The 19,173-nt window shown below is 40.3% G+C and overlaps 1 protein-coding gene and 1 long non-coding RNA gene across 2 annotated transcripts; both read right to left on the bottom strand.

Annotated features, from left to right (window-relative positions):
- Positions 1-9,450: 9,450 nt before the first annotated feature.
- Positions 9,451-10,762, bottom strand: LOC139457560 (uncharacterized). The gene is made up of 3 exons (XR_011652599.1): positions 10,677-10,762; positions 10,356-10,507; positions 9,451-10,194 (listed from the first exon to the last, which is right to left on the bottom strand). It is a non-coding gene; the product is annotated as an uncharacterized lncRNA (long non-coding RNA).
- A 107-nt stretch (positions 10,763-10,869) lies between these two features.
- Positions 10,870-15,442, bottom strand: LOC139457039 (uncharacterized). Its single transcript, XM_071238484.1, has 5 exons — positions 15,145-15,442; positions 14,742-14,855; positions 11,483-11,638; positions 11,152-11,170; positions 10,870-10,996 (listed from the first exon to the last, which is right to left on the bottom strand). Exons 1-5 carry the CDS (start codon positions 15,353-15,355, stop codon positions 10,870-10,872), a joined length of 627 nt encoding a protein of 208 aa, XP_071094585.1. The 5' UTR covers positions 15,356-15,442.
- Between the last annotated feature and the right edge of the window lie 3,731 nt (positions 15,443-19,173).

Below are 19,173 nucleotides of genomic sequence, written 5' to 3'. Positions count from 1 at the left end.
CACAGGAACGAAATCATATTACAAAGCTAACTGTAATATTATACCGAATTTAGTTGTCCTTAGTGCTGTGGAAAAGTATTGGATTTCAGTTTCACGCAGGTATTGTTATGGTTGCTGATACAGTCAGGGTAGGGTCAACGTGTTTCACGTTATAACTGATAGGAGGCGGACTAAGTGGCCATGTAAACCTTCCTGCTATGCTGGCAATACACTATTTTATAATGCCACAACGATACCCTGCCACATATCAACATATCGAGTAAATCAATGTGATGAATGCAATCATGTGACAGTAAATGGTTCGGGGAGGGACGGGCCTTATCCATTTATTAAGTACAAATTGTTGTGAATGTTGTATCAGTGAGTGAGTATAGTTTTACGCCGCTTTTAGCAATATTCTTACAACATCACGGGGGGGGGACACCAGAAATGGGTTTCACCCATGTCGGGAATCGAACCCGGACCTTGCGCGTGGCGTGCAAACGACTCAACCACTAGGGTGCCTCAGAACGTCTAACACTATGCGAATCATGCTGTCTACTTTGAGGGTAATCAATCATCTTGGTTATATGTACATGCATATACTTGCCCTTGACATGATCCGCTCCATGGATAACTCCTGTACACACACATATCATTATATTCCACCAGGTCTTCATTGTCGCGTCACACGTTCCAGTGTATGTCTTCCTATATATCCTTCCTGCATAACTCACATCTGAAACCTGAAAACAAACAGGATGTCGTAAGCAGCACTATAACCTTCTTCTTGTGTTCTGACAAGTTTCAACAAAACCTGGCTTCATGGTCGACAACTATATATCAACGCCAGTGTAGTACAGAAAAACTCAATTTTACCAACAGCATAAGCAGGACATGAAACGTTATTTCCATTTACACCAGTTTCAGTCAACAATCAATACTCTTTCCTTCTGACAAGATTTGCAGCTGACGAGTGGGAAAGGTTCTTTGCAGAAAGGAAGCATGTATCAAAATATGTTCTCCGCTACAGCTTGTTTCAATCGACCACCCTTGTGTCAACGTAACCGTTCTGTCTGAGTTAGGTTACTAAACTTAAATACCGGTCTAACTTGTTTAATACACTAGCTTATCTCTTTTCCCGGGACACGTGTGTGCAAGGGGGAAGTAGTCTCGACAGTCAATAGGGCGTGATATATTCATGTGATAGTATTACACACAAAAGCAGGAACATAATTTTTGCCCGTGTACACGTAAATGTAGTAACGCTGTAGTCACCCATGCATCAATAATACACGTTGTCGCATCTGTATTCCAACAAGGTCGCTTCCACTATAGCGACATGCCTTCTTCTCTTTAGGTCGAACTGACTGAGTGAGTGAGTTTGGTTTAACGCCGCTTTTAACCGTAGTATAGTAATATCGCGGTGTGTCAGCTTAGTATAGGAGGAGAACCCGAAGTAATGCAGGTCTCAGACGTTTACCGCTTCGGTGAAACCCACGAGCACGGGTATGGTGCTGACAAACCTAGAAACATAATCAGGTCGAACCGGGATTTGAACCCACAACGATAGGTTTCTGGCGTGCCCAAGAGAAGCAACTCTGCACAGGGATTCGCGGTGCCTTACATGGTTGGGGCCACCCGCAGCCCCCGCTTCATGATTAACACTCACAGGAACAGTAACTGATTCAATCATACCTATGTGTCTCTAAGGAACGTTTTCCATTGAAAACTACTAACTCACATCTGTGAAGCCACTCTACCGCTAAAACCACCCATTATGTTTCAGGAATGCACAGTTGTTTGTCAAGTGTTCATGCCTACATTATCTTGAATTACACTTCAAATATTGTGGAGCTAACTGTACTATTGATTTCAGGATTTTTTTCGGAAAGGTGTGTCGCGAAGGTATTTCGAACCTGCTTCTTATAATTATAAAAAAGTATAATAGTCAACATCGGCAAAGGTGGGATATATTAGGAGTGGTGCGAATTTTAAATACTGTCAAATACTTATAGGGGTAGAATTGGTCTTCAGCAACCCATACATGCCGTAAAAGGCGACTATGCTTGTCTTAAGAAACGACTAAAGAGATCGGGTGGTCAGGCTCGCAGACGTGGTTGATGCATCCGAATTGCGTGGATCGATGCTCATGATATTAATCACTGGATTGTCTGGTCAAGACTCTATTATTTACAGACCGCCGTCATATAGCTAGAATTGTGCTGAGTGTGGCGTTAAACAACAAACAAACAAAGAAACAAAAAAACCTCTAATACCGACTTGAAGATACTAAACAGACGATTAAGGTCCATCATATCAGTTGGCGATTTTCATATGTACTAAATTATATTTACTCGTTAAATAATCGAGCTGTCTGATTGGTCGGTTGCCGCCATGTATCGCCGCTTTGCAAAACCCTGTACCATTGGCCAAAATAAACATACCAGTATTGTGATAATCGAGTCTGGACCAGACAATCCAGTTGTTAATATCATGAGCATCGATCCACGCAATCAACCAGGATGCATCAACCAAGTCAGCGAGACAGACCAGCCGATCCCCTTCGTCGCCACATAAGACAAGCATAGTCGCCGTTTACGGCAAGCATGGGTTGGTGAAGACCTATTCTATCCCGGATCCTCACGGGTCCAATCACCAAGTGTTAAACCTCTGCTTATCACAACAGGGCATACATATTTACCTATCATCCAACTTGATAATGGTGTAAGAATCTACATCTGCAATAATCCAGATGCACTTATCCTCAAAGTTATACGTTTTCTTATCCACCAACTTCTAGAATACCAATGAAACAGGATCCATTGAACAAGTTCAAATACGATATAGGCCATGTTGATGGTCCTTTCTCACTGGCATCACTTTCGGCTTTCGAGCCACATAAACTTGCCATCATTTACATCCTGTTAAAACGGCACAGGCTAAAAAAACGAACACGCTTTATTTTCCAAGAAAAGGAAGCGATGACGTTTAAGTACATATTTATTAATATCGACATTTAAGGGCAAAAAGCGAAACGTCCAACAGCCTGCAAGCGCAAGCAGAAAGGCCAGCTATCAACCACTTGAACAAACGATAGTGAACATCTGATCATTTTGATACGAGTCAACTATTTCACAACTTTATTTTTGCTTACATTTCGATTGGGTAAAAAAATGACCATTATATTATCTTATCTTTTCAAGCGAGGATGTTTAAGCCCATATTCATAAATATCGACATTAGAGGACATAAACAAATAGTGCAGGGACATTGGGTATGCATATCACCTTACTGTATGGTTATAATACCTTTGTGGCATTATCTCTATTGACTCAGGTTTCCTTGTCATCCAAGATACGCAATACGATGTGCAGAGTTGCGTCCCTTGGTTTACAAGTATTTTTATGTGTATTAACTTGAGTGAGTGAGCGCTTTTAACAGTTTTCCAGTTATATCGCAGCGTGTCAGCTTAATGTGGGAGGAAAGCCCGAAGTGATGCAGGTCTCAGACGTTTACCACTTCGGTGAAACCCACGAGCACGGGTATGGTGCTGACAAACCTAGAAACATAATCGGGGCGAACCGGGATTCGAACCCACAACCATAGATTTCTGGCGTGCCCAAGGGACGCAACTCTGCACAGCGAATCGCGGCGCCTTAGACGACTAGGCCACCCGTGCCCCCAGTATTAACTTGAACTATTAATGTTGATGGCTTCAGAGTATCCATTTTCATCTATTTCCAGTTCGTACTGCAGCCTTCAAAGAGACCTATCACGTAACGTTTATATAGATTGCGTCTAGCCATAAATAACGAAATGAATAACGTATGTAGCCTTCTGTCGTTGAATATGCATACAGATGACGCCCATTGACAAACGTAAAACTAGTTATCTTTCCATGCGCATTAACCAGTTGCTGTTTAGCTCTATTGACTTTCTGAGAAGACTTTGGAAATATAAAACTTATTTTTGAATTACGCATTTCTAGGAAAACAAGAAAAGCTACAGAACTGGTATTCAAAATCCGTTATCTAACTTTTGCGTCATAGTTGGTACATGTAGATACACGCGTGTCGAGACAGTTATTCGTGTGATCGTTCATACGTTGGTATCGAAATTGTCGCATTCACAAGCCACCGCGTCACAGCTGCTTTGGTGTTGTGTAAACCCTGCTAGGTTGTTGCATACGCCCTAGCCTGTTGTGCTGGTGTATAAACCCTGCTAGGTTGTTACATACGCCCTGTTGTGCGGGTGTATAAGCCCTGCTAGGTTGTTGCATACGCCCTGTTGTGCTGGTGTATAAACCCTGCTAGGTTGTTACATACACCCTGTTGTGCTGGTGTATAAACCCTGCTAGGTTGTTACATACGCCCTTTTGTGCTGGTGTATAAACCCTGCTAGGTTGGTACTCACGCCCTGTTGAGCTGGTGTATAAACCCTGCTAGGTTGTTGCATATGCCCTGTTGTGCTGGTGAATAAACCCTGCTATGTTGTTACATACGCCCCGTTGTGCTGGTGTATAAACCCTGCTAGGTTGTTACATACGCCCTGTTGTGCTGGTGTATAAACCCTGCTAGGTTGTTACATACGCCCTGTTGTGCTGGTGTATAAGCCCTGCTAGGTTGTTGCATACGCCCTGTTGTGCTGGTGTATAAACCCTGCTAGGTTGTTGCATACGCCCTGTTGTGCTGCTGTATAAACCCTGCTAGGTTGTTACATACGCCCTGTTGTGCTGGTGTATAAGCCCTGCTAGGTTGTTGCATACGCCCTGTTGTGCTGGTGGATAAACCCTGCTAGTTTGTTACATACGCCCTGTTGTGCTGGTGTATAAACCCTGCTAGGTTGTTGCATACGCCCTGTTGTGCTGGTGTATAAACCCTGCTAGGTTATTACATACGCCCTGTTGTGCTGGTGTATAAATCCTGCTAGGTTGTTGCATACGCCCTGTTGTGCTGGTGTATAAACCCTGCTAGGTTGTTACATACGCCCTGTTGTGCTGGTGTATAAACCCTGCTAGGTTGTTGCATACGCCCTGTTGTGCTGGTGTAAAAACCCTGCTAGGTTGTTACATACGCCCTGTTGTGCGGGTGTATAAACCCTGCTTTGTTGTTGCATACGCCCTGTTGTGCTGGTGTATAAACCCTGCTAGGTTGTTACATACGGCCTGTTGTGCTGGTGTATAAACCCTGCTAGGTTGTTGCATACGCCCTGTTGTGCTGGTGTATAAACCCTGCTATGTTGTTACATACGGCCTGTTGTGCTGGTGTATAAACCCTGCTAGGTTGTTGCATACGCCCTGTTGTGCTGGTATATAAACCCTGCTAGGTTGTTACATACGCCCTGTTGTGCGGTCGTATAAACCCTGCTAGGTTGTTACATACGCCCTTTTGTGCTGGTGTATAAACCCTGCTAGGTTGTTACTTACACCCTGTTGAGCTGGTGTATAAACCCTGCTAGGTTGTTGCATACGCCCTGTTGTGCTGGTGTATAAACTCTGCTAGGTTGTTACATACGCCCTGTTGTGCTGGTGTATAAACCCTGCTAGGTTGTTACATACGCCCTCTTGTGGTGGTGTATAAACCCCGCTAGGTTGTTACATACGCCTTGTTGTGCGGGTGTATAAACCCTGCTATGTTGTTACATATGCCCTGTTGTGCTGGTGTATAAACCCTGCTAAGTTGTTGCATCGACCCCGCTGTTATGTTGTATAAACCCTGCTGAGTTGTTGGGTACGCGTTGTTGTGCAGTTGTATAGACCCTGCTTAGTTGTTGCATACCTGCTGTTGTGCAGTTGTATATACCCTGCTGAGTTGTTGCATACGTGCTGTTGTGCAGTTGTATAGACCCTGCTGAGTTGTTGTGTACGTGCTGTTGTGCAGTTGTATAAACCCTGCTAGGTTGTTACATACGCCTTGTTGTGCTAGTTTATAAACCCTGCTAGGTTGTTACATATGCCCTGTTGTGCTGGTGTATAAACCCTGCTAAGTTGTTGCATCGACCCCGCTGTTATGTTGTATAGACCCTGCTGAGTTGATGTGTACGTGCTGTTGTGCAGTTGTATAAACCCTGCTAGGTTGTTACATACGCCTTGTTGTGCTAGTTTATAAACCCTGCTAGGTTGTTACATATGCCCTGTTGTGCTGGTGTATAAACCCTGCTAAGTTGTTGCATCGACCCCGCTGTTATGTTGTATAAACCCTGCTTAGTTGTTGCATACGTGCTGTTGTGCAGTTGTATAGACCCTGCTGAGTTGTTGCATACGCGTTGTTGTGCAGTTGTATAGACCCTGCTTAGTTGTTGCATACGTGCTGTTGTGCAGTTGTATAAACCCTGCTGAGTTGTTTTGTACGTGCTGTTGTGCAGTTGTATAGACCCTGCTTAGTTGTTGCATACGTGCTGTTGTGCAGTTGTATAGACCCTGCTGAGTTGTTGTGTACGTGCTGTTGTGCAGTTGTACAGACCCTGCTGAGTTGTTGTGTACCTGCTGTTGTGCAGTTGTATAGACCCTGCTTAGTTGTTGCATACGTGCTGTTGTGCAGTTGTATAGACCCTGCTGAGTTGTTGTGTACGTGCTGTTGTGCAGTTGTACAGACCCTGCTGAGTTGTTGTGTACCTGCTGTTGTGCAGTTGTATAGACCCTGCTGAGTTGTTGTGTACCTGCTGTTGTGCAGTTGTATAGACCCTGCTGAGTTGTTGTGTACCTGCTGTTGTGCAGTTGTATAAACCCTGCTGAGTTGTTGTGTATGTGCTGTTGTGCAGTTGTACAGACCCTGCTGAGTTGTTGCATACGTGCTGTTGTGCAGTTGTATAGACCCTGCTGAGTTGTTGCATACGCAATGTTGTGCTGATGTATAAATCCTGCTACGTATTTACATACGCCCTGTTGTGCTGTTTTATAAATCCTGCTAAGTTGTTGCACGCGCAATGTTGTGCTGTTGTATAAACCCTGCTAAGTTGTTGCATACGCAATGTTGTGCTGTTGTATAAATCCTGCTACGTATTTACATACGCCCTGTTGTGCTCTTGTATAAAACCCTGCTACGTTGTTGCATCCGCTTTGTATAAACCCTATTAGATTGTTGCAAAAGCCCTATAAAGATCATACTCCCCGTTCATGACAACCTAGCTTGTTCAAGCTAGACAGAGCATTATCTATTCAGGGTCTGAATGAATGATTGTCGGTGAGATAAATTCGTTGTCAACCGATCTCGAGGGTTATATGGTGGGATGTAACCTGTGTGTGACGGCTCGGGGTTCATATTACTATTGGCCCGTATGTCGCCTCCTACAGCTTAGCTATGGCCTATAACAGTAACACCAGTAACATTAAGACTGTTTTCGACATGAATTCTGATGTCTTTAATACATTGTGAATTTAGGAAATATAGGATTGTGTTGATGAAGATTTCGATCTGATACAATGGTCGGCGCTATAACGGCGAGAACATTTATGACAGAAGCTTCACTCGAGAGCCTTCCAAATGGAACGTGAACCACCCAAACTACAATCCCTAGCAGAGCAAAGATTCAGAAAACTAACTAAAACTGATCTAAAAGATTTGGAGAACTGTCGCAACCAAAACGATCACCAAATGAGGTTGTAAAATGATCCAAGGTACCGTATCACTTGATCTCTAATATATATTTTTTCCTGTGGCTATATCATGCAAATGTGAACGCAATACCGAGAATCGACGGGATCGGGCAAGCCAAGTACGCAATTACAAAATTATATATATATCAAAAGGATAAACGAAAATTTTGTTATCTTGACCTACTCTCGACCTGACATTCAAAGAAACGATGTGATTGTCATACAAATTTACAATTAGCTGCCTGGTTCAGATGCACATCATGTAAGACTGTAGTAAATTGTGTATATTTTTCTTTACTGATAAAAGAACAACAACAAAATCAATTTTAGCATTCACAATTCACACATACTTAAATAAAATGTGTAAAAATTCCAGACTGAGGAGATGAAATTAGCACTATCACACCGACATGAAACCGTTTACGCCTGAAAAACTACGCATGCCATTAAGAAAATCGTATGCTTAAGCCTACCAAAGAACATTTCTTAAAGATCTGAAAATAACCCATAATCAAGCTGCTGAGTATCACAAATTTCACCTAAAAGTGCGAGATCGGCAATCAACCGACATCAACATCGACATTGACATAAATTTATTGAGAGTCAAACACTTAAACCAACAAATGATCTTTTTTGCGTTTACGATAAAAAAAAATGTAAAAAAGTTTATAATCTAAAATAAATGTAAAATTTACTATTATTCAACAAGTTAACCTTTCCACCACGTTCTGTTTAACAAATTGTGCTGCAAAATATTATTCAATAGCCTGACTCGCTATATGGTATTTGTATACACTAGAATTATATCCGGATATTGTGGCACATAAGATAGCATTAAAATCTTGTTAACTTTCAGAGGGACATTTGTTGATGATACACAATATGACTTATTGTTGCAAATAACATTTGAAAAAGTTTACGTTATAAATGAAAAAGTTTGCCTGTTGAAATGAACTTTCTGTTAAATATATTTTATTTGTAAAATATATCTACATCTACCTTGCAACAATTGAAGACAATTTGAGAAAGGCAATCAGCTTTTAATAGATAATAGTACAATATTGGTGTGGGTAGTTGACAACAGTGCTGTGTCAGTAGTGCTTCGTTAGCAGACTCAGCATACATTGTAGCTGGAAGTCTTTGATATTTAAGTTTATTTATTCACAACAGTATATATCACAGTGCACCGTTTTTGCAGATATCATCACGCTCTGCATTATTTGTCCTTATTCGTTGTGGTGAAATGAAGCATTGCATCTGCCAGCCCGACACCAAAAATCCAGTATTTTTAATCCAGTAATCGTCTTTGTTAAACCATCTGTGGATATATTACAGCGTTGAGGGGTAGTCGACTTTAAGTTGTGACCGAAAACTCAAGTTGACAAGGTCGATATGCTCTTCGACAGTATGACAATGTGCTCACTCAGTGTAACGGGTGCTAGTCCAAGGACGTGTAGTTAGGTGTAACATTACGTAAGTGGGCTTCCCGTCTAACAAGAAAGTTGTGTATTTCTGGAGAAATATCATTTGACTCCCTTTGTCGTTCTGAAATAAGGAGATTGTGATACGCTTTCATTGCCAGCCCAAGAGAATCTGTCCAACACTCACGTATCATTGACGAGACCCTCACTGAAGTAATTTACACCATGTGTTCACAGGGAATACATTTATTAAATAACCAGTGATCATTACACGAGTGTGTTTCCGTATCGTAAATACACTGTATCATGAACAGTGTTTGCGACCATTTGGCTTTGACTACTTCATAGTCAAGTCCTCACATAAACACATCAATATGGGATGTATGCCAATATATATTGGGAAAATGAATGCAATAACACGTGACCATTTCAGCTAATCAAAATGCGGGAATTTCAATGAACACAATGAAAATTTAATTATTTAATATTTAAATCTCCTCATCAGTTCATCTATTATACCCAAAACACACAAAGTACACTTGTCAGTATTCATCTGTACGCATGTTTTGCAAAGGTTTGGCGATTCTAAATGAAACTATACTTACTGGACCAAGATCTAGAACACAAAATGTTATGCGACCGATGAATCATTCACCAGTTTACACAATGTTATTTTGCTTCAATAAATAAACCTGCATTATAAGATATCCACTCTTTGTAAACAAACTTATAAATGAGACAGTAATTTAATATATCAACAACAGTACCAGAAAGTTACCAAAACGCGTATATTCCAATGAAAAGTGTTGTGACACATAACAATTTGTTATGCTATGTTTACATAGTTACTAAAACTATAAGTTGTGGCTCGGAAATAGCGTGCGGTTTTTGTTTTGAAGCAGTGTTTTAGGGATTTATTCTGTTTCTCAGAAATGCACGTGCAGCCTGTAGTGCTCGTGGTGGGGTATAAGAGATTTATGCCTCGGCTGAGAAGTGTATTACCCTTCACAATATTTGATCAGGATTCTGACAAGCAGATATGATAACATAAAATAACATATGTATATTATCCAAGGTAACCGTCATCTATTAACATTAAAAGTAAACTAAAGGTAAAGACATTTATCTGTTCCCGAGCTATGTATAACTGTCCTTTGATGTCATAACTTTTCATGCTTCTTTGTGTACTCCCAGAATCTGGAAATAAAAGGTTAATACCATAATGTCATGGTATAACATGAATACAGTACGGAAAGTGTCAGATTTGATAAAATTCTTCAATAGAACAGAGAAGAAAGCATATGCTTCTGCTTGAGACTAAAATCGCTTCGTGTATACAGTTTATTATGTAAGCTTACATTTTGTTTTCTAGGGCATAGCTATTTTAGATAGTAGCTACCCTAATGTTGAAAGCGGGTGTTCTGATATGGAGATGCGTTGATGGACTCGTAAGACACAGAAGGCGGCTCTGTCATATCTTCGTAGGTACTTGTCTTTGCTTTGGCTTCGACTGAAAATTGGATTGGAAACGCATTTACAAAACAAAAATTCAAAAGTTGTAACACTTCTGAGGGTAACACAACGTTTAATATCATGCCGGTATCCGTACAGTACCTTCACTGAGTTGAGAGTGATTGAGAACTGCCATAGTATATAAAAATGCCACAGTAGTCATTTACCGTTTGTATTCTGGTAAATCTTCAACTGTGTGTAAGGTTGTTTTCCCGATCCCTCTTTATCCACGCCTGAGTTCTGAGTCGGACCACTGATGTGATCTATAAAAAAGCGACAAAACCATTTCCATAATCAGGTTCAATTCACAATTCCGATTATATGACTTTAAGAAATCAATACGAACATTTAATATCGGTATCAATGCGAAATAGTTCCAGGCATAATTGTGACCACTGCAATGTATCTGACGAGCAACGCTGACTTCAACCTACCCAAGGATGAATATTCTTTGTTTTCCATTTCTTCAATTTCTGGATTTCTGGTGCTACAAAAGTAAGTTAGGTTGGTTTATATAATTAATTAATGAAACGATCGCCCTTAAAGCATTATGTTTCTTTCTCATTATAAGAGACATTTAACTTATTTTGAAAGCAAATTATTTCAAAACGTGCTATTAGTACATTAGTACATTTACGGTACCTTGGTTGTGAAGCAGTTCCTGAAAAGCAGAGAATGTTTATTAAGTACCTGTAATATATACATCACAAAATGATGACGAGGACATTTAGGAAATATTGCAAAAGTGAGAAACTAATGATATCATTAATTGTGTATACATATATATCAAAAACCTACTGGATATGCTCGTTCTTAGTCAATAATGATTTAGATGCATTGGTAACGTTTACGTCCACGCACAACAGTCATCGATAATAATTAACATCACTTTGGAGTGAAACATCCCTTCACTAAATATCGCCACACCACTGTTTGAAATATACTACAATACTACTGAGATTTAACAACATACCTTTTAATATGTTTCCAAACCTGAACCCCTTCCTGTAGAGGACAGTCAGAACTAGTCCTTCAATCAGCAGGGTAAGAAGGAGGGTTCCTATTGTGCTTCCTGCTATCACGGCTAGAGTGTTACATTCGACATTGAGTGGTTGTGGGTTTAAGGGGCCTGCAGTATAAAATGAGTATTGTATGACATAAGTATTGATTGCGAGTTTACTGAACACAGAGCTGACTTATTGACTTCAAGTTGTGTATTCATTAAATGCAATATGTTGGATGCTTTTTTTTTAGATAATGCGTGTTACGGACTCAAAGGTAAAGATATCCCTGACTAATTTCCATTTCCAAATCCAAATATATTCTCTAAAACAGTAAGGAATTATGAAACATATGGATCACTCTGAGCCACGAGTATTCTTGATTCTCATTATCTACAGTAACACGAAAGTTTTCAACGTTGGCTTTATGTTGTTTGTGATCAGACTGGAAATGCGTCGTGTACAACGTGAAGAACGCATAAGGACTTTTGACATTCTTAAAACTGGTACAACTCCGCGAGATGAATCCAGTGTATTCGATGTGTCTCAGCCTGTGATTGGCGAAATCTAAATGGAAATGGAGTTTCCATCACAACGTGATCCGTTTTCCCACGCAGCTGATGTGACTTATTCTGCAGAGAGCTAAGCACTCGTTACCTTTTCTATCTGAGATGGATCAAGGGTCAATACATCAATAATAACATGGTCTGTAAACACATGACGCTTTTGCATCACATACTATGAACAGACGGTGCGACAATGTTGCTGCATACTTTGCCTGTATAATGATTCCTATAGATCTCAAATTTCTAAATGTAATTATATTATATGTTGCTTTACTTGTTTTGGGTTGAGAATGTAACATGGGGATTGGGAAAGATGTAAACATATTACTAAAAGGAACCTTATCTTTGTATCACATATGTATAATGATATTTGTACACACAAACTGCATAAATCATTATGAAAATGTTTTTGAAAAACATTCCTAACTCTAAATTATTCCACTAAACACGTTTGTGTTAGTCGGGCTCAATGGTCAAAGGCAGGTCAAGTATGTCATGGGGACATGTTGGAAACGTTGACCCAGTTTCGGTGTAGTGAGGTATGAGGACTTTTGTACAGCGTGAATATTTGATACATCAAGCCATATGAGTAAACATAGAATACGCTAAGCAATAACGTGTGCTTCATGGTTATATAAAAACTGACTGCTCACTCACAACTAACAATAGCTGCATGTCTCCATTCATCTACTTCATAAGAAAACAATAGTGCAACTATATAACTATAACTTTGAAAAGATTGATCACATATTGATCAATGCACTTCTCACATCGATAGTGAAGCTTTTCAATTCAAGTCAGGAAGACGCTTTCTGAAACCACCCTGAAAACCCCATTCAAGGAAGCTTTCAGGTCATCGTTGTCGTCATAGTGCTTTCCACGAAGGTGTTCTTTCAGTTTAGGAAATCACTTGGTGACAGGTCTGCCGAGTATTGAGGGTGAGGAGGCTCTTCGAACGCACATTGTCGCACAGCATCCTTTACATGTCGAAAGGTCTGAGAAGAGGCATTGTCATGAAATTATAGAACTCCAACTGTCAGCACATCCTTGACGCTTTGCTTTGATAGAATCTCTAAGGCGAGGATTTCTTTGTTGCCAGAGAAGTGGAATGGTGTCATTACATGGAATGACGTTTTGACTCGGGATAATAGAGGTAGACCCATGTTTCATCACCCGTTTCTAATCTCTTTTTGAATTTGACGAAATCCTCCATAATTAGTGCTAATGTTCTGGACCTGTCGTAGGTGTTGCTCCATCGCATACATTCTCATCTTCTCATGGATAAGAGGTCTGGAGAAACAGCCGGCCATGGCGGTACAGCAATGATATGTTGCCTTAATACGTCCTCAAAAACTCGAACAATGGCGTCCCTATAGCGAGCGCCTTTCCAATTGCCATTAACAATGATTAGCTGTGTTCTCAAATGAGTTGTGACGCCAACCTATAACGTTATACTCCTACGTCAAACGTGACAACGTTCAATAAAATAAACCTTTGAACGGTCATTAGAGCTGCCCAGATGAAATTGGACTCACCTGTGAACAGTATATTGTCCAAATCTGGTCTTCTGAACTTCGAATGCTGTATTCACCAAGTTAGGCGCGCCTGACGGTGACGAGGGAGTAACATTGGGCGTATCGCTGGACGTTGGGACCGTATGTTGCGCTCCCTCAAACACTTGCGTACTATTCGGCCACTAACTGGACAGAGCTGTTAATGCGGCAGTTTGGTATCGATTCCGTTGATACCTCAAACCAAAATGGTTGACTTGACGTATTGAACGTCTCCAAAGAGATGATATTGTGTTTTTAAGTACATAAAAAATGTCTGGAAACTTTTCGCCATTTCTGTTTGCAGCATATTCAAGACGCGTATACGTTGATAGTCAGCAAGCCATGCCACAGTGTTCGCGTTATTTCCGGTTAAACAAAAGTTGTTCTTTTAGCACCTGTTAGCTGAAGAATTATTGTGTGCTGTTCTCATTCAGAAACAGAAGTATGAGAATTATGTTCCCCCAAAACAGTCAATAATTACATGAATGTCCAAGTTGTGAATCATGACCTTAAAATCGAGGAGATATATTATTCAATTTCAGAATCAATTTATTTTCTTGAACTATATATTAAGCATATCCCCGTAACTATATATTGTATAATGTTTATTCCAGTGTTTGGTCAGTGTTCTGTTTTCTTGTACATCATGCACTTTTCAGAGAGTTTGAATAACCTTTCTTTGGTGTCACTGTCTCATAATCCGATGTAGTCTCCATGTATCGGGTCGTTGTTGATAACGATTGTGTTGAAATAAATACGTCACTGACTTCATGTTGGGGAATGTTCAATGGAAACATCAAGTAATATGTGCTTGACAACTTGACACTAAAAAAATCCTTTTACAAGATAAGTGCTACATTTCCTTGAATACAAAGTGAAGAACAGATCCCGGTTCTAAATATGTTAAATAAATTTAGACAACGATTTATCTGTTGGGTAATATGTTAATCCTGATGCAGACTTTTCTGGAATGTTTTTTCCAATGCCTCGTGCCTGTCACTGAAATGAGTCTTTTCGCATACTCATATTCTTCTACTAAGTTATAGTGATTAATGATTATGTTTGCGACAATGTTCTTTATCTTTACATATTCTCAGTTGAAAGAGCACTACCTTTCTTTAGCGTCACTGTATCAGGATCCGATGTAGTCTCCATATATCGGGTCGTTGTTGACAATGACTGTGTTGACATGAGAGGACTTGATGTTTGGTCATGCTCCTCCGCACCTGTAGGACAAGAGCTTATCTCTGTGTATATCGTTTGACCAGGCCATTCATTTTAGTAGCTCACATAGCTGAATGAAGTTAATAGTGAAGGTAAAATAGAACAACGTTACAAATACATCAATATATTCACACAACGATTTGTAATATGTTAATCCAATGTCATGTCTTTTGGGTCTTATCGCATAGTCTCGTTTTTTAAATAATTTATGGCCATCGGTGACAACGTTTGTGACAATGCACTTTATTGCTAAAGAAATATGGCACAATACAGTGATCATGCCATACCCACCTATTGTATATATGTTGCTTCTCGGGTATATAGCTGTATCGCTAACAATTCTCCCGCACTGCCACGCTGATCGTTGGTCTGTGGTGGAGTTAAATCTAAACGTCATACTATGGGCCCTGGTACTGCAACTCACGTTGATACGGCTAATGATGTCCACCCCATAGGCGAGTGCCTGTTTATCACAATTAGGGGTATTTTGAGTAACGACCATTGATTTGTTGTTCTGAAGCCATCCAATGTTTATTGTAGATTCATCACGGATGCTACAGATCAAGGTGAAGAGTTCTCCATCTGTTGCTGTTAATGGTGTGCTCGTCAGTACAAATTCACCTACGGAAGGAAAATATTAAAGATATATCCAATAACCAAGAGAGCCGTCATTCGGTTGAAGTTTAAATATGTCAAAGGAACGAAGTAACCACTGTCTTATCTCAGCATCTATAGCACTGTGTTGGTTGGTTGGTTTGTTGTTTAACGCCGCACGCAGCAATATTCCAGTTCCAGACCTATTCAACCCCGGAATCTTCACGGGTCTATAGCACTGTGTAAACTATGAGTACCACTACGTTAACCTGAGATGATTGGAATGATGACTGTTATAAAGTTGATTATGTGCACTCAGTGACATCTTGATTCACATTTGACATTTATTGGGAACAGTGGCACTAAGGGGCTGCATAGTGAGGGACCATACAATTGGTCATTGGCACAAAAAGGGATAAGGTGGTTGGATTACCTGGATGTTAACGCGTTCGCTCACCACACAGTGATTGGGATCGAGGTTGCTTATTGTTCTTGGAAAACTTAACGCCATAAACCATGGGATGATTACATTTTGAAACCCTGTGAGTTTGCGGGGCAATTTAGAGTTGTTTATGGGAGGTTGTGGAGAAATATTTTGCATGGTGTTACAAGATATTAAATTACGTCCGCAAGAGGGTGTTTGTGTTAACTACGCAACGGACAGAAATGCAGACAGACAGTCAGGCAGGCGGCATATTTTAAGACTGTGAAAAGTAAACACATCTAAATAAACACATAAATGCATTCATCTGCCTTGATATATTTTTTTACATTTTTGTTTGTTTATTAATGAGCAGTTTAATTTAAATATTACCAAATAAGTTAAAACAATATTATAATCATCAGATAATACAGGGTTTAAAAACGTATAACCAATATATTTTAAAACATTAAAACAAAATCATTTAAGAAATCATGCATATAAAGCATAATAATGCATCAACTGGCCAAAACGACAGTGCGTGGTGCAGCAAACACGACTATTCGTGAAAGCAGAAAACGGCGTGCTGTTTTGGTTCTCATGTTAGATCTGGTGGCATCGATTGTCCACCTGGTTACCATGTGGAATTCCACAATAAGCCCCTTCTTATCGACAACACTTGGCCCAGCTTATTCACTCGCCTATGATTCTAAGCTGACAGCCAAAAGACACTAACCATGGTTTCAAATCACCCTAGTTTAAAAAACAGAAACAAAATAGATGCATGAAATAAAATGTATTGACAAGATCAGCAGAAGTTGTTGTAGCAAAAACAAGATTTCAACTTAATGGACAAAGGCCACACACACCTAAAATTGCACAAGTTCAATGACACGTCACATCAATAGCGTATTTGACCAACCCCTGCTACAAGATACGTAAAATCTCTCCAGCGCACAGGCAAAGTCATTCGTCTGATGACATCACTTAGGATACGTCGCCATTCTTCTTGGAGAGTATGGACCAGTCCTTGTCGGTTGGCTGGAGGATGTGGTCGCTGTCGATCACGACGTTCCATGACACCCCAGAGGTGTTCAATGGGGGACACGTCCGGGTAGCGTGCAGACCATGGCAACACGTTGACCTTGCTGTCTGCAAGGAGGTTCTGTACGATTCGTGTCGAGTTGGGTCTGTTGTAGAAATAATCGAACGAATCGGACGACGAATGTCATCCATGTAACGCTGAACGGTCAAATTACCGTTAACGATGACCAGTGAGAACCCCTCAACAATAAAGCACGACCTCCTGAAAGCAACATCTCGCCGTCCATTATTTCCTTCCGTCTGTTATCAGCTCTGAACAGACAGAACCGGCTTTCATGAGTCAGGTCGACCCTCTGCCAATCAAGTCGCTGCCAGCGACGTAATCTCAGGATGCATCTCAATCTCTGACGACAATGTTTTTCTGTCAATAACTGTCCTTTGTAAGTTCTGTAAGCCCTAATGCCTTGAACGCTGAGGCACTGCCAGTCGATAACCACATACCTTAATGCATTTATCGCTGATGAAGTCACTGTCAGGACTCGTAGAAATCACGCAAGTATCGATCTTAATTGGGCGTAGTTACCCTGTACCTGTCTGTACCGTTCTGTCTGTAGCGTGGCTTTAGGTTAGGGAGCAACCAAACGTTCTAGAAATGTGGGCATGGGTAGCTCCCATCTGTATCATACTCAGGGCCCGCTCGTGTTGTTCGGGTGTCAGTCGAGGCATTTAAGTGGCTTTTTTTCATCAGTGTGAGTGTCTAAGATGCCGTCATCCTTTATGTGCCCGTATTGCGAGTGTAGTTTTGGCTGCTGATGCGTAGTTTTCATCTTGTCGCATTTTATACAAAAAAATACCTGCCGTGCACGTGTATCATTTTCTGCATAGAGCATTAGTGTGTATAAATGTATAAATCTTTGCATATTCTTTTGGTTGTCAGTTTATATGGGTTGTAATAATGAGGATATCATGTTATTTTCATGTGATTCCTTGCTATTCCTAAGTAGTGTTATCATTTCCTGGATCAATACCAGTAGAATTTTGTTATAATCTCACTGATGCAACGTTATTTACATATATCATTACCAGAATTGCAACAATTTGAAGAAAAAAGAAATTTAATTCTTCTTAAGCTTAAAGGGGCACGGATGGCCCAGTTGTCTAAGGCGCCACGATTCGCTGTGCAGATTTGCGTCCCTTGGGCACGCCAGAAAACTATGGTTGTGGGTTCGAATCCCTGTTTGCCCCCATTATGTTTCTAGGTTTGTCAGCACCATACCCGTGCTCGTGGGTTTCTCCGAAGTGGTAAACGTCTGAGACGTACATTACTTCAGGCTTTTCTCCCACATGAAGATGACAAGCCTTGATAAAACTTGAATACTGCTAAAAGCGGCGTTAAACCGAACACACTCACTCACTCACTCTGAGAGACAAAATAAATATGTGGTGAAGACAAAAACAAAATACATTAGTTTGCAATTTATAACACGATCATGTGCAACACTATGTGTCACACTTGTTTCACTTTCTCAAAGGCATAGTGTGTAGTTAAATATGGTTGAGTTCAAGAGTGGAACTTCGATATAAGAATAGTGTATAATCCCCTACATTATGGATTGTATTGTCAATATAGTATACATCTAGGCAAAGAGATCAACCATGCATAAACGTATTCTAAAATGAACAGTCACATACAAAGGTAAGTGTTTGTAAACAACGCTTAGAGTCAAATTGATGACGTCATTCGGACTTCGTATGGGTGTCAAATAGAAGATATGAAGTTTACACCTTTATCTGTATTTATTTATCTTTGTCCATCATCACAAAAGTAGTTTTACGTTTTAAGTTCTTTCACTCGAGTAAGCAACTATTGCTATCTACGTGTAGAAGCTAGACTTAGTCCTTAACTTAGATTGCATATTGTGGCAACAATGTGGCCACACCCTGGTCCGTTCGGCGAAGTAAGATCTTATACTAAACATGAACTATACAAGAAATGGTTATTCGATGGTGATGAATTTGATAGGGCTGTCATATACTGCACAAAGTTTGGCAAGGATCAAGTTTTAACAATATCCAATAAATAAAGATTGAAGTATCCCAAAAGATCTTCATTTTCATGCTGGATATGTACGTGAGACCATATGCTGGTGCAATGGAACCGGACTTCATCCTCGTAGGAGGAAACAAACGACCTGATTGTGCCAGGGCCGTTGATACCTTCATACAACAAGAGACCATAGTGAGGGACCAGCCCTGTCAAC

Source organism: Haliotis cracherodii, unplaced genomic scaffold (assembly GCF_022045235.1).
Source record: "Haliotis cracherodii isolate W230 unplaced genomic scaffold, xgHalCrac1.p SCAF_12, whole genome shotgun sequence".
Classification (NCBI taxonomy): Eukaryota; Metazoa; Mollusca; class Gastropoda; order Lepetellida; family Haliotidae; genus Haliotis; species Haliotis cracherodii.
The sequence above is the reverse complement of the archived record's forward strand: the minus strand, read 5'-3'. Positions and strand labels throughout refer to the sequence as shown.